The sequence below is a fragment of the Canis lupus genome, chromosome 15 (genome assembly GCF_003254725.2).
Source record: "Canis lupus dingo isolate Sandy chromosome 15, ASM325472v2, whole genome shotgun sequence".
NCBI classification, from domain to species: domain Eukaryota; kingdom Metazoa; phylum Chordata; class Mammalia; order Carnivora; family Canidae; genus Canis; species Canis lupus.
In genome coordinates, this window is record NC_064257.1 from 3591474 (window position 1) to 3605838 (window position 14365).

Consider the following 14365-nt stretch of genomic DNA (forward strand, 5'->3'; position numbering starts at 1 on the left):
TCACTCTCCAGGGAAGAACAATCACGTCGGTGAGAGCCATCTCTCCCCGAATCCCTTCAACACCCTCCACGCCTCCCACACTCACTTAGCAGGTGCAGCCAGGCCTCCTCTCATCCTTTCTACTACACCACAACTTCCTGTAGCAGGGAAGCTGATAAACAGACCTGCCTGAGAAAGTTAAGTGGTACCTAGCACGGCACGTTGAAAGATAACCCCACCAGATAGCTCGAGTAATTATGCTGCGTGGTTACCTGGAATCAGGGATTCCCTAAAGACAACAAAAGACTTGGTTTCAAGCATCAAGGGGCAGACCTTAAACAGACTCCGTTTGCCAAACCCAGTCACTAACTCCTGGTACGTGATGCAGGTAAGCTTGCAAAGAAGCACCAAGATCCTCGCCACTTAGCACACTCCACTTTAATAAGTTTGAGGGCCAGGAATCCAAATGTGAACGTAGCCCACCCACCTCTTCCAGACCCCACAATGGGGCATGACTTGCCTCCAAAGAAAGGGTGCCATCCTCCTCCGAGAAGGATGTAGAGGTCTTTTCAGGTTCTGTGTCTCTAGGTTGAGCCCCACGTAAATGTGGCCCATCACTGCCATAACCAGAGGAGGAGGGCAAAATGCTCACAGTCCTGCCGCTGATGGATAAATCACTCTGAGAAGTAGGCAGTCTGGGACCCTGGGGGGGGACTCGGCCCACGCTGGGGGGTTCTGTGCATCTGTGGCCTCTTGACTGGTCCAGCAGGGATGAAGGAACAGAAGGTTCTGCAATCCAGGAGCCTGTGTGAGGGGTGCTGCAAATAGCCATGGTTCCTGCCCCCCGACACCAGCCCTCTGAATGGTGGTTTTGAGTCTCTGCGTTGGTGGTGGGGTGGTCTGTTCTGGGGAAAGTGCTGCTCCGATGTCCAAACCGAGTCCCCCCTTTCCCCACTGCAGCCTCTCCTTGCAAAGGCAGCAGCACAGCCCTGCTGCTGCAGGATGCTGTCCTCGGAAATTCCACCAGTTGGCTCACTGACTTCTCACAGTTCCTTTCTGCTGGGTTATCAAGCAGGTGAGCGATGACAGTCATCCCTTCTTCCAGGGAATCCCAGACTCCTCCGGCAACTGATGACTCATTCTCTAACAAAAGGTGAGCAGTCTGGATCTCCCCCTGGAATCTCTCCTTCACCTGCACGATCATCCCCTGATCACCCACCCCTGAGCTGGGGGCCGAGTCCCGAGGCAGCGAAACGTCTGCGGGGGGATGCTCTACCCCTCCTGCCCCTTCTTCCTTTTGGAGACTCACTGTTAACTTCAGTTGGGTTTCTGTCTCTTCGATGACTCTGGTTCCTTCCGAGGGTTCTTCCTCATGAGACACCTCTGGAGTAGGGGTTTTCTTCCCCCTCCACTTCCTTTTAAACCGAAGCCTTTTCTTAGGAGATATGGGAGCCTTCTCAGGAATAGCTAGTGAATCTTTCGGCTCTTTAACACAGCCCAGTGAATTTCCCATCGCCTTCCTCTCCTAATCTCATCAAAAACGCAGCTAAGCCGGTCCTGGTATCCCAGAGAAATCCCAACCTTGGCTTCATCGGATTCGATGCACATTGAAAAACACGCACTATGCCGGCAATCCCTCCAATTCTTTCTCCCTCCTTCCCCGCCTCTCTGTCTCTCTCAGCCGCTGCCGATTCAGACAGCCATCTTACAGGCTCAGAGCTGCAACAAGACAAATTCAAAGCATCTCACTGCAGTTCAGAAATCACTTGACCTAAAAGCAGACAGAAACCGGATTGGCTGCTGCTTCCTCTCTCCAAATATGAGGTAATTGGAGCACTGCCCTCAGAAACACAAACAGAAAGCAAAAAGGAGCTAGAAACCAGGGGAGGGGAAAACCTCCGGAGGGTGGGGAGAAGGGGGTGGGATGTAAGAGTAAAGGGGAAAGGGAGGGGAAAGCGGGAAGGCCACGGAAGAAGGGTACATGAGGGGGGGGGGGGGAGGAGGAAGAGGAGGAGGAGGAGGAAGAGGCGAGGAGGAGGAAGAACAAGCAAACCAGCCTGCTGCTACCAGCCGGGCAGGGAAGGGCCAAGAAGAACCAGGGCTGGAGACGCTGCCATTATTGCCACCCCCAGACTGTGAATGGAAAGAGATTTCAATTGTTGTTCCAGGATGTCCAAAAGGAAATATCAAGCCATGCAGGTACATGTTCAAATTTTTCTGGTCAGAATAATAAGATTATTCTAAACAAAATATAATCTGAGCCTCCTCCTCACAGTTAAGGCGCAGACTTTAAAGATCTAGCTTCATAGAGTATTTATTGCCCTCTTCCTTGCCTTCCCAGAGAGAGACAGAAGAGAGAAAGACAACAGATAGATCCGTCAATTCTGTTAGCCAATGACAAAGAGGGGACACTCAGAAATGGGTTGAGTATTGTGTAAGGAAGCTCCATGAAAAAGGATATAGCTTCCAAATACAACAGAGAAGCTCCATCTCTGCTGCACAAGAGTTGACACAGGTGCTCAGCAGTAATGTCTCTGGCTGACATTTTTCTCCCCAGCATTTGTTAGGTGCCAAGCACTGTGCTAAGCTATGCTTTACCTCATTTAATTCTGACGGTAACCATTATCGGTCAAAACTGCTCTTTTCGGTAGGTTTGCTCGGGGCTACCCGGCTGGTAACTGGTGAAGCCTGTAGGCAAACTCCTATTTAAGACTTTTAATTTCAACCTCATGTTACACTGTGTTCTAACTGTGGCAGGGACAGGTGTGTCCTCAGTTAGGTAAAACAGGAAGGTACCCACTGTTCTGAATTGTCAACTAGACTCACATGGACCAAGGGTTCAAACAGAGAACACTAGCTGTTGGGAGTAAGAGAGGAAGTTGCTAAAATGAGGCCCAGGTGGTTTTTATCAAGTTGCAGTGGGGCAGGAAGTCTGAACTCAAGTCTTAGAAGTTGGATTCAAAAATCCCCGTTACATCAATGGGATTCACTCACCTCAGTCTTTAGTACAGTGTCTGACAGATGACACAAGACCCCAACCCAAGGGGCTCTGGATGGAGTGGGAAGAGGTTGTATGTGCTTCTTCCCGACTGCCACTGTTTATTCTACGCCAACAGGATCCAGACCCCACAGCCTGGCTCTGTGTAAGTCCTGCCCGCCTCTCCTGGAGTCCTGAGAAATGGCCTCCACATAAGGAAAGCAGCAAGAGATCCTAAAGCAACAGCTCCTTCACAACTGCTCCTGAGCCCCTGCACCCACCTTGCCTCCACTGAGGTAAGTGTTTCTCCCCAGGCCTTCTCCTACAGCTGAGTGCAAAGCCGCAGCACCATCTTATGTTGGTCATAAACCATAGCAAGAAACCAAACAAGGAGACCAGCATGGGAAAGAAACTCACTCAGACTACAGGAAATCATTTAATCAGCACAATAACCCTGACATCATAATTCTCTAGGCAGGCACCAGCCCTTCGCTCCTCCAATAAAGAGAACTACAACTATAGAACTTCCTAGATGTGCATCCAAAGGCCCAAGCTTGAATTTTATTCGTGAAATACAAGCAAATCAAATTCCTGAAACCGCTCGACTCCAGGGCAAGAAAGACAGCTGCTTAGTCTGCCGGCTGCTGACACAGAGGCCTGACAAAGTCTAGCATATTTATTTCTATGAGCCTTTTCTTTTTTAAACTTCTTACGTATGTTGGACAAATCAGGCCTTCATTTCTTTCTGCTCCAGAGGAAAACTGGCCTAAGGAAGGAGCAGAGCTTTCTGTAATGTAGGCATAGGTGCCAATTCCCAGCTCCAGGAACTTCATAGCTAAGTAACTACCTAACTTGCTTGGGTGGTGCAGTTTCCTTACCTGTAAAATGTGGATCCTACATCCTGCATAAGGGGGCGCGAGAGGGCTGATGAGACAACCCCTACAAATAGTCCTAGGCTCAGTGCCCAGTCTATAGTAAATCCCTTTGCTTCCCATTTGTTATTTATTAAGCTACAAGACAGAAGACACTCAACCACCACCACCACTAGGATCCTAATATACTCTTTCTTGATTAGGCTTTTAGGAAAGTAGATCTGTTCTAGGGTCCAAAGTTTAGGTGCTTTTTTCTTCCCCCTTGCTTGTTTTTTCTTTTATTTTTAAGCAATCTCTATACCCAACATGAGGCTCGAGTTTACAACCCCGGGATCAAGAGTCACTCGTTCCACAGACTGAGCCAGCCAGGCACCCTGAGTCTTGTTTGACTTCACACGGGCTCTGCTTCCACTATTCCACTAAGTAAGTTAACTCTGATCACCAAGACCTCCCCCTGGACCTTTTTCTCATCTCGCCTGCACTCTGAACACACAGCCTTCTGGGAAAGCAGCCGACCAGGGGTGACTAGGACACAGACATTCTGCAGGTCTTCTGCTCTAGCTTTTTTTAGTTAACTGTTTACTGCCCACAGTTCTCCCATGGATACAGCCAGAGTGAACGAGCTCATTCATTCATTCCACAAACATGAATGGTGCCTCATCTATATGTCAAGTACCAAGTGCCACAAAGTGCACAAAAATGTAAATTTCGCATCTAAGCAGCTAAAACCACTTTTCACCTTAACTCTGAATTTTTTTTTAATTTCAGAGTGATAGATGTACCCTAGCATCTAATAAACATTTGAGAGTTGGAAAGCTAATTTTGTCAGATTCTGATTTTGAAGAATTTATTTTTAGAAAAACTATAAATCCTAACATTAAAACAAGTTTGGACAGAATCAAGAGACAAGAAACCCTATTATTTGGATCTGAAAGTGTAACCCAAAAATGTCAGTTGGACTGTTTCAGTTGCTCATCTGAACAATGAGCACTGGAAAATGGCCATCACAGTCTATTTATCTAGTTTAACCACCCCACAGCTTTGAGAAGATCAAATTCATAAAATATTCATTCATTTAACAAATATTTATTAAGCACCTGTTCTAAGCCAGGCAAAGAAGAGAACAAAAGAGAAAAAATCCATTATTAAGTTGGCATCCAACTACAGGGATCCAGACAACACATAAACATTCAAATAGAAGTAGGTGTTATCCAACACAACACTGTGTCACACGCTGCTTCTGATAGTAATCTGCCAAAATAAAGCGTATAATGCAGCAACTCCAGTCCAGGTATCTACCCAAAAAACACAAAAACAAAAAACAACAACAAAAACCCACTTTCCTATATGCATAAGGACACATGTACACAGATGTTCACTGTAGCAATGAATGCCTTCTTCATACTGGTAAGAAATAAACTGCAAATAGCAGCTGTGTCACACAGCTGCAAGGGGCTCCACTCACAGTATAGTCTACATAAATTAGTTAAGATGAACAAATCAGATCCTCTTTTATCAACACAATAGACTTCAAAAACAAAGTTTAGTTTAAAAAAGAAAGAGTATATAGAAGATAGGACCTGTGTCAACTATAAAAACAGTACATGGTGTTTATGAATCCCTCATCTGTCATAAAGGTACAGAAGAATATATGGGAATGATCTACATCAACCTCAGGACAGTATTTACCCAGGGGGGTCAGAGGGAGCAAGAAAGTCGGTTGTATTAGAAATGTTTCATTAGGGATCCCTGGGTGGCTCAGCGGTTTAGTGCCTGCCTTTGGCCCAGGGCGCGATCCTGGAGACCCGGGATCGAATCCCACGTTGGGCTCTTGGTGCATGGAGCCTGCTTCTCCCTCTGCCTATGTCTCTGCCTCTCTCTCTCTCTCTCTCTCTCTGTGACTATCATAAATAAATAAAAATTTAAAAAAAAACATTAAAAAAAGAAATGTTTCATTAGCACCAACCATAGAGATTATAATGATTATTTTACTGATCCCCTAGCATTTGATAGCTCTATTCTACATTTCTATTTGGCTTTACATAGTTTTGGTGTCATCGGTAAGAACAGCTAACGGATACTCAATAACAAAAGACTAGAAAACAGCATAATCCATAACTAGCAAGAGACATGTCACACTCTCTCTGAAGCAAGACAAGGACAGTGGAGGCCCTATATAACCCTTTGTCAGCCAACCAAAAGCTTTCCAAGCAGGGAACCCTTCCCCACACTCCCAAACATTTAGCTAATATAGACAAACACCAAGTCATCAAGAACAGCAAAGAAAAGTAGTTGGAATTCATAGTTAGTTGCCTCTGAGAAGATACTCTGGCAGCAGAGCTTCCCCCTACGAAAAAGACAAAATAGTCATTCAGCTATGCTGAAATAGCAAACGGAGAAAAGCAGGTAGCTAACGTGCGTGCAGAAGACAGATGCAGCCAGAAGTATTTTATCTTCTAGTGAAATTGGTAACAGGGCAGAGTACAGTGAGCTAAGTCAAAGCTATGGGAAATACAAGGTGTTAATAATTATCACAAGTTGCTACCAATAACTGTTAATTATCGAGTACATCCTATGCTCCATCTCCCTGCCTCATACCTTCCTGCTTCTTTAAACCTCCGTCAAGTTATTTTATGATGCAGCTCTTCTCATTTCCCCGAATCATTTAGGTGAACTTGGACTGAGTCTGTGTCTAGTTCACTTTATATCTCTCAGGGACTCTACCTAGGACCCTGCTCATAGATGGTCCTCTGTAAATGTTTGTGAAATTCAGTTAAAGAATACATTTTCCTGTAAACTAAAACTACAAGATATCATTTCACACTTACTATGATGGCTATCATCAAAAGACAGACAATAACAAACCTTGACAAGGATGTGGAGAAATGAGAGTCCTCACAGATACTCTCCAAAGTATATATCCAAGGGAAATAAAAATAAATTAATTAATTAAATAAATAAAAAATAATAAATAAATACATACATCCGCACAGACTGGTACTCAAATATTCATAAATATTCATAAACATTATTTGTAATAGCCAAAATATGAAAACAACCCAAGAGTCCATCAACTGCTGAAAAGATAAACAAAATATATGGTGTATCTATGCCACAGATGAGTACGCAGCAATAAAAAGGAATAAAATACTGACACATGCTACAGCAGAGATGAACCTCAAAAATTTAATCCTAAGTAAAAGAGGCCAGACACAAAAGGGCACATATTCCATAATCCCATTTATGTGAAATGTCCAGGACAGGGAAATCTATAGAGACCGGAAATAGGTTGGTGGTTGCCTGAAGCTGGGGAGGAGAATGGAGGATGATGGTAAGCAGGCAGGAAGGGTGTTACTGGTATGGGGAAAATGTTCTAACATGTGGGTTATAGTGATGGCTGTAAAACCTGTAAACATCATTGAATTGTATAATAAATATGGGTCAATTTTTATGGTATGTAAATTATACCTCAAGAAAGTCATTTTTTAAAAGGAACATATTTTCCTAAAATAAACAAACAACAGAATGGCAACCAAAAAGGGGTTTTAAAATGGTTAACAAACTGGGGATCCCTGGGTGGCTCAGCAGTTTAGTGCCACCTTCAGCCCAGGGCGTGATCCTGGAGACACAGGATCGAGTCCCACATAGGGCTCCTGGCATGGGGCCTGCTTCTCCCTCTGTCTGTGTCTCTGCCTCTCTCTGTCTTTCATGAATAAATAAATATTTTTTTAGAAAATGGTTAACAAACTAATATGGAAGGGGAAGAAATAGGATGGAAGGAACAGGTATAGAAGCTAGACTTCATCTCATGTTTACTTTTAAAATGTCCATTTGGAACAACATAGATGGTCTATATAATGTGAAATAAAACTAAAAGGGGGAAAAGGCAATCCCTAAAAATGTGGAGGCAAATAAAAAACAAATGAGCCTAGTTGTGCATTGAATTAACGGTGTCACAAAACAAATTTTTTTCAAATGATTTTTTTTCTTTTTAAGATTTTATATATTTACTCATGAAAGACAGAGAGAGAGAGAGAGAGAGAGAGAGAGAGAGAGAGAGAGAGGGCAGAGACATAGGCAGAGGGAGAAGCAGGCTGCATGCAGAGAGCCCGATGTGGGACTCGATCCCAGGACCCCAGGATCAGGCCCTGGGCCGAAGGCAGGCGCTAAACCGCTGAGCCACCAGGGCTGCCCTCAAATGACTTTAAATTATAATTATTTGTACATCCTTAGGAGATATACACAAAGGACAAAGAAAACTGCAAAGAAACCAGTAATCATATTGTTAATAATAACACTGAGATTGTTATTTTGGTTCAAATACATTACATGTAATATACACATGTGACTATATAGATATCTATGGGTCTGTGTGTGTCTGGAAAAGGGAAGAAGTAATAAGCTACTGTTGTTAGGATCAAGATTTTTCAGAATGAGTAAAAGAGATATAGAGTAAAAATAAGTTAAACAAAACTCTGTAATTTGGGGGCACCTGGCTGGCTCAGTTGGAAGAGCATGTGACTCTTGATCTCAAAGTCATAAGTTCGAGCCCCATGTGAGGTGTATAAAGATTACTAAAAAATAAATAAACTTAAAAAAACTGTAATTTAAGTTTTTATTCAGACATGTCAGTATAAAGTCATGATTTTTTAAAAGAGAAAAATACACATATTGGCGAGCTCTGTCCACAGAAAAAGTGACTAACCCAGTAGCATTCAGATTGTGGCCAATAAAGAATGAGAGTTCCTTGGAGAAATTGCTAATTTCAAGCCTTGGACAGGAAATACACAAAAAAAGTCTGGAACATCCCATCACAAAGAAAGAAAAGAGATTTATCAAAAAGGACTATGGGAGTCATGCCAAAGGACTGAGTCAACTTTAGGAAGCTCTCATTGGTCAAAGATGAAGCTATTTGAGTAGTAAGAAGAATGATAGTTGCATTTTATTGCAATACATTTAAGTCTGTTAAAAACCCATAAGTTATAAGTGATACTAAGAAAAAAAAGAAGAAAGAAACTTTCATTTGTCATCTTTGGAGAATATTAGGAAACCAACTAGTTATACTGAAAACTGATAAATAGAGGGAAAGAAGGGAGCATTGATCTTGTCATCGCCCTTTGTCTATAGGTGTGACCTCTCAGGGTGATTGATGAGGTGAAATTCTTTACAGAAGCACTCCAGCTAAATAATGAAGATGGAATGAAAGAACTGGAGTAGTACCATTCTATAACTTCTAATGGAATAGTGGAACTAGCAACATAATCGGTAGTTAGGTGAACAACTAACTACTATTCGGTGAACAGCTAATAGGGAACTGATGGATCGGGCTGATGACAGCTGAACCCATTGCGCCTCCTGACAAGCAGCAATAGGAGTATGCAACTCAACCATCCCTGCCCTCCACATCCCCCAGAAAGGAACCCGAATGGGACCGAGCCTCAGGTCTAGATCTAAACCACCAGTTTAAAGCAAGACAACAAAGGGATGGAGGATATTGTTCCAAAAGACACCCGAGACATGCTATCAGCATCTTTATAAACCTGTAAGGACAAAAGACTTGATTTTCTCAATGAACTGCAAGGTGGCCAGGCGGGGGCAGGGGATGAAGGAGGGGGTGGAGGGGAGGATGTAATGCAATATGCAGACTTTGTTGGGATTCTGATTCAAAGATATCGACTTTTTTTTTAATGAGGTAATTGGGGAAATCTGAACACCAGATATTTTATGATTTTAAGAAATTACTCAATTTATAGTGTTATAATAGTTTGCTTAAACTAAGAATTCTTATCTTTCAGAGATACACACTGACATATGTACAGAAGTTACATGAAGTTTCAGATTTCTTTCAAGATAACCTACTGGGGTTTGAGGAGTGCATTAGCATACAGGTAAAATAATACTGGCCAAGAGCTAAGAATTATTGAGCTAGGTGATGGGTACATCATAGTTCTTCATATTATATTCTCTACTTTCATAAATGTTTAAAAGTTTCTGTAAGGAATTTTTAAAGAAAGAGAGAGTAAGCTTTTTCCTGATGGAGATGTTCAGGAAAAGAAGAGTTCCATTACCCCATCTCCTCAGTCCTCAGCAAAGTGTTGATTAACCAATTCAGTTCTTATTCCTTGGGACACGAGTCTTCCTTTTAAAAAGAGTTTGAGTTGCAGTCAGGGTAAATAGAGACATAGTGGATAGAGACCTCCCACCTCATCCCTATGAGACCAACACTGACTGGGCACTCACAGGACAAGTCTGCACCAAAAATATAAACAACCAAAACAGTTTCTCTAAAAACAAAAAACAACAACAAAAAAAAAAACAAGAACAAAGCAAAAAAATTCTCCTCCTGGGCTTATAAGGGTCCTCTGGGGGGTAACCCTAGTCCTCCATGAAAGCTCAACAAAGTTCTTGTTCCCACCCTGCTAAGGCAGACTTGCCAAGTTCATGCTCCTAGTTATCCCTATATCCAATACATGCCTGAAGACACCCCGTGGTTGCACAAAAATGCATGTTACTTCCACACTTTCCAGACTGTCAGCAGTGCCTCCAAACCAGAGCCTCAAGAAATAAGTCCAAAACCCAGAATTTTCTCAGGTGATTAGGAATTCTGGGACACCTGCTGCTCTGCTTTTACCCAGCAGGTGGCACTAGTGCCCCAACTAGGACACCACTGCCGCTTCAGCCCCTGGAGCCAGAGCCCTGAGTTATCTATACTAGCCTTTTTCTTACCGGCTCCAGAAGTGCTCCCTCTAATCTGTCTGCTTCATAAACAGCAATTGTGTATGAGAGCTGTCTGAGAAACAGCTTTGTTTGGCTGGGCTAAAATGATTCAAGATCGTCTTTCCATAAAAATAAGGCTGTACTTTTCCAACAGCAGTCCAGACTTGAAAAGGATTTGCTTTCTCAGGAAAGTGCAGGAGGAGGAAGGCAGTGTGACCATGTGAACACTACCAAGATGTCACTGCTCTCAAGTGGATGGAAGCGACAAGCTTGCGCTTACAAGTACATATATACAAACCCGGCCTCTGAGGTGCTTGCTACTGACCGAATGTTTCATGTCCCCTCAAAATTTGTGTTGAAGCCCTAACCCACAGTGTAACATATTTGGAGGTGGGGGGGCCTTCGGGAGGTAATTAGGTTTAGATGAGGTGATGAGGACAGAGCCCCCATAATGGGATGAAGGCCCTTATGAAAGGATGAAGAGACAGGAGATCTCTTTCTCTGCGTGCAAGCTCCTGTGAGGAGATAACCAGGAACAGTGCCTGCACCAAGAATCTGCACATGCTGCACCCTCATCTCAGACTTCCAGCCTCCAGAACAACAAGAAGAAAGTGTTTGTTGGCTAAGCCACCTGGTCCATGACATACGTGCACCTCACTTCATTGCACTTCACGTTATTGCACTCTGAGGTCTGGGGCAACCCTGCGTCGAGCAGGTCTGTCGGTGCCGTGTTTCCAACAGCATTTGTTCACCTCGTGTCTGTGTCCCATTTTGGTAATTCTCCCAACAGTTCAAAATTTTTCATTATATCTGTTATGGTGATGTGCAATCAGTGATTATGACTCACTGAAAACTCAGAGGGTGAGTTTTTTAGCAATAAAGTATTTTTTAATTAAGATCTGCATACTTTTTTAAAGATTTGATGCTAATGCACACTTATGGACTATATAGTATAGTGTAAACATGACATATATGCACTGGGAAACCAAAAATTTCATCTGACTTGTGCTTTCCTGTGGTGGTCTAGAAGCAAACCTGCAGTATCTCTAAGGTGTGCCTGTATTTCTCTATTGAAGCCCAAACTGACTAAGGCAGTGCTATAATTAACCTGGCTTGTTTTAAGATCATTAGAGATGAGGAAAAGTCTACATCAAAGCAGGATTATAAGCCTTCACTCCACCCTCCTAAAGCATCAAACCTTTCATACACTCTGAGTCCCCACAGAGCCAGTTTTGACTCAGCAGAGCAGACTTCTTACCCGACTGCCAGCACGCAGACCAGACAAATGAAAAAATCCCATTTTAGCATGCAAATGAGCAGGAAGTCCTGGGTTTAGACTACTCTGTCCCCAAGCCACTCCCACACACAGAGAAGGAAGGCTAGGGGCTCAGCCCATGGATGTCCATACAGCTTCTAGTTCTTTCTAGGTAATGTTCAAGCCAAGCAACAGTGGCCCCAAACTTCACAGGCCCTACCTGGAAGTGCAAAATAATGGTCCAGATCAGGCCCAGGGTCAGCTTGGGGTTGCCATCCGTGATGTCATCATTGCGAATATTCACTAGTTTCACCTGGAAAAGAAACAGAAGCTGATCTCAGAGCTCTGGGGACTTTCTGATTTCATTTTTATAGATTTTCATCATTGTATACAATTAAACTGTGTGCACATGCACACACAGTTCTATGAGTTTTCACATCTATAGAGATGTGGGTAATTACACTATAGGAAACAGAACAGTTATGTCATCCCAAGAAAGGTGATGTTACACTGCCCCTCTGTAGTCCACACTCTGGCCCTACCACTAATTCCGGCCAACCCCTGATCCGTTCTCAGTTTTACTTGTTCTAGAATGTTGTATGAATAAGTAAGACTTTGATAATGGCTTTTTTTTTTCTCCCAGTCAGCATAATGCCCTTGAGATCTCCATCCACACTGTCACATATACCAGTAGTTTGCTCCTTTTTGTTGCTGGGTAGTATTCCCTTGTATCAACAGACAACACTGTGTTTACCCATTCATCCACTGAAGAACATTCCGGTTGTTTTCAGTTTGGGACAATAATGAATAAAGCTCCTAGGTTCATGAGCATATGCTTTCATTTCTACAGGGTAAATGTGCAGGCGTGGGACTGCTGGGTCATACGGTGTATGTTCTGCTTTAAAGAAATTGCCAACTATTTTCCAGCACGATTGCACCAATTTGCATTCCCATCAGTGAGGCAACCCCATAAGCACATGGTATCCTGACTTGCTTTTTTATTAAGTCATCACAGCCCTGACTTTGTTTCTTTTTTCCCCAAGCTCTCCTTCCTTGCCAGTCTTTGGCCTGCTCCCACCTCCATTTTCCCTCCTCTGTTGAAGATATCCACACCTGGCCAAGCCTCCAGTAGCATCTGCGTTTACTTAGAAGATTGCATTCCAACAACACAAAGTGCATAGACACACGGGCCCTATCCCCTGCTAGGGCAGCAACCGTCCCATGTGCTGGAAGCAGAGATTTCCTGGGATGTGGGACTTTCAGTGCTAAAACTGAGGATACCTGGAAAACCAGCTCAGCAAGCCTCTTCTGTCCTACCTACACGGAGCTCCTGTTCAATTGTTTTCTCTGCCTTTATCTCTTCAACTGAACTGAAATCTGCATGTCTCTAGAGAACTCCAGTGACCTCAAACAAGCGTCACTTCTCCCCTACTGTGTCCTGATACTACAGGCTAACTGCTTGTGTCCCTTCCAAATTCATTATGTTAAATCATAACACTCAATGTGATGGTATTTGGAGGTGGGGCCTTGGGAGATGATTAAGTCATGAGGGTGAAGCCATCCTGAGTAGGAATGGTGCCCCTGTAAAAGAGACCCCAGAGAGCTCCCTCGTCCTTCAGCCAGGTGAGAACATAGCCAGAAGACTGCAGACTATGAACCAGAAAATAGGCCCTTGCCAGACACTGAATCTGCCAGTAGTGCCTTGCTCTTGGACTTCCCAGTCTCCAGAACTGTGAGAAATACATTTCTGCTGCTTATAGGCCACCTAGTGGATAGTATTTTTGTTATGGCAACCTGAACAGACTAAGGCACCAGTATCTCCATCTGCTCTTCTATATACTGAGGGTAGGAAAAGCTGCCCTTCTAGACTGAGAATACCGTTTTCTAATCACTAATCACTGACCCACAGATGGGTCCCCTTTCTCCCCACTTCCGGTCGGATGCAGGATCAGCCAAGTCCAGGTTTCTCAGTCCCACATCCAACAGCTTCCTCTTTCATCCTGAAATCTACCTTGGCAAACTACCTTCCAACCTCTCCAAACCCGATTTAGCACTGAACTCCTAAAACTAGCGACCTTAGCACTCATCTCAGGGACCCAAATATTACCCTATCTGCACAATTCATGTGCCTTCTCCATTCTGAGGACTTTTACTTTTACTCTACAATTTGGATACCTATACAACTACAACTTGGATCTTCCCATTACCAAGAGCTGTCCCAGAGTTCACCTCGCCCTTCTCTGCATCCACCATTCTGATCTGCACACACACATTCTCTCCTTTGATCATAGTAATCAAATCTACCGTCGGTTCTTATTTAGACTTGTAGCTAATCAATTCTTCTCAATCGACCTTGGCTATTAAGAACCCCGAGGTTCCCTCCAGCTCTACACACAGACATTTCCAATCTTGCTTTCTCCTGTACCCTAAACACTGTCACTAATCCTCCCACCACTTTTCATTTGTCAATTTATTTCAACAAATATTTATTAAGTGTCAGTTATGGGCTATTCATTATGACAGGTGATGAAGATAAAAATGTTAAGTAGATCCTGTTCCTGGTCC

At 43.5% G+C, this 14365-nt stretch overlaps 1 protein-coding gene and 1 long non-coding RNA gene across 3 annotated transcripts in view; one reads left to right on the top strand and one right to left on the bottom strand.

Annotated features, from left to right (window-relative positions):
- MACF1 (microtubule actin crosslinking factor 1) overlaps positions 1–14365 on the bottom strand; it is a 233078-nt gene that overhangs the window by 177539 nt on the left and 41174 nt on the right. The window contains 1 exon segment of the mRNA XM_049093947.1: positions 12021–12113. Coding sequence (XP_048949904.1) covers positions 12021–12113 — 93 coding nt within the window.
- On the top strand, positions 2890–11441 carry LOC112642338 (uncharacterized). Of its 2 annotated transcripts, none has more exons than XR_007402209.1 (2): positions 2890–3252; positions 9624–11441. It is a non-coding gene; the product is annotated as an uncharacterized LOC112642338 (long non-coding RNA). The 2 variants fall into 2 exon arrangements; XR_007402210.1 differs by lacking the exon at positions 2890–3252 and adding an exon at positions 6924–9370.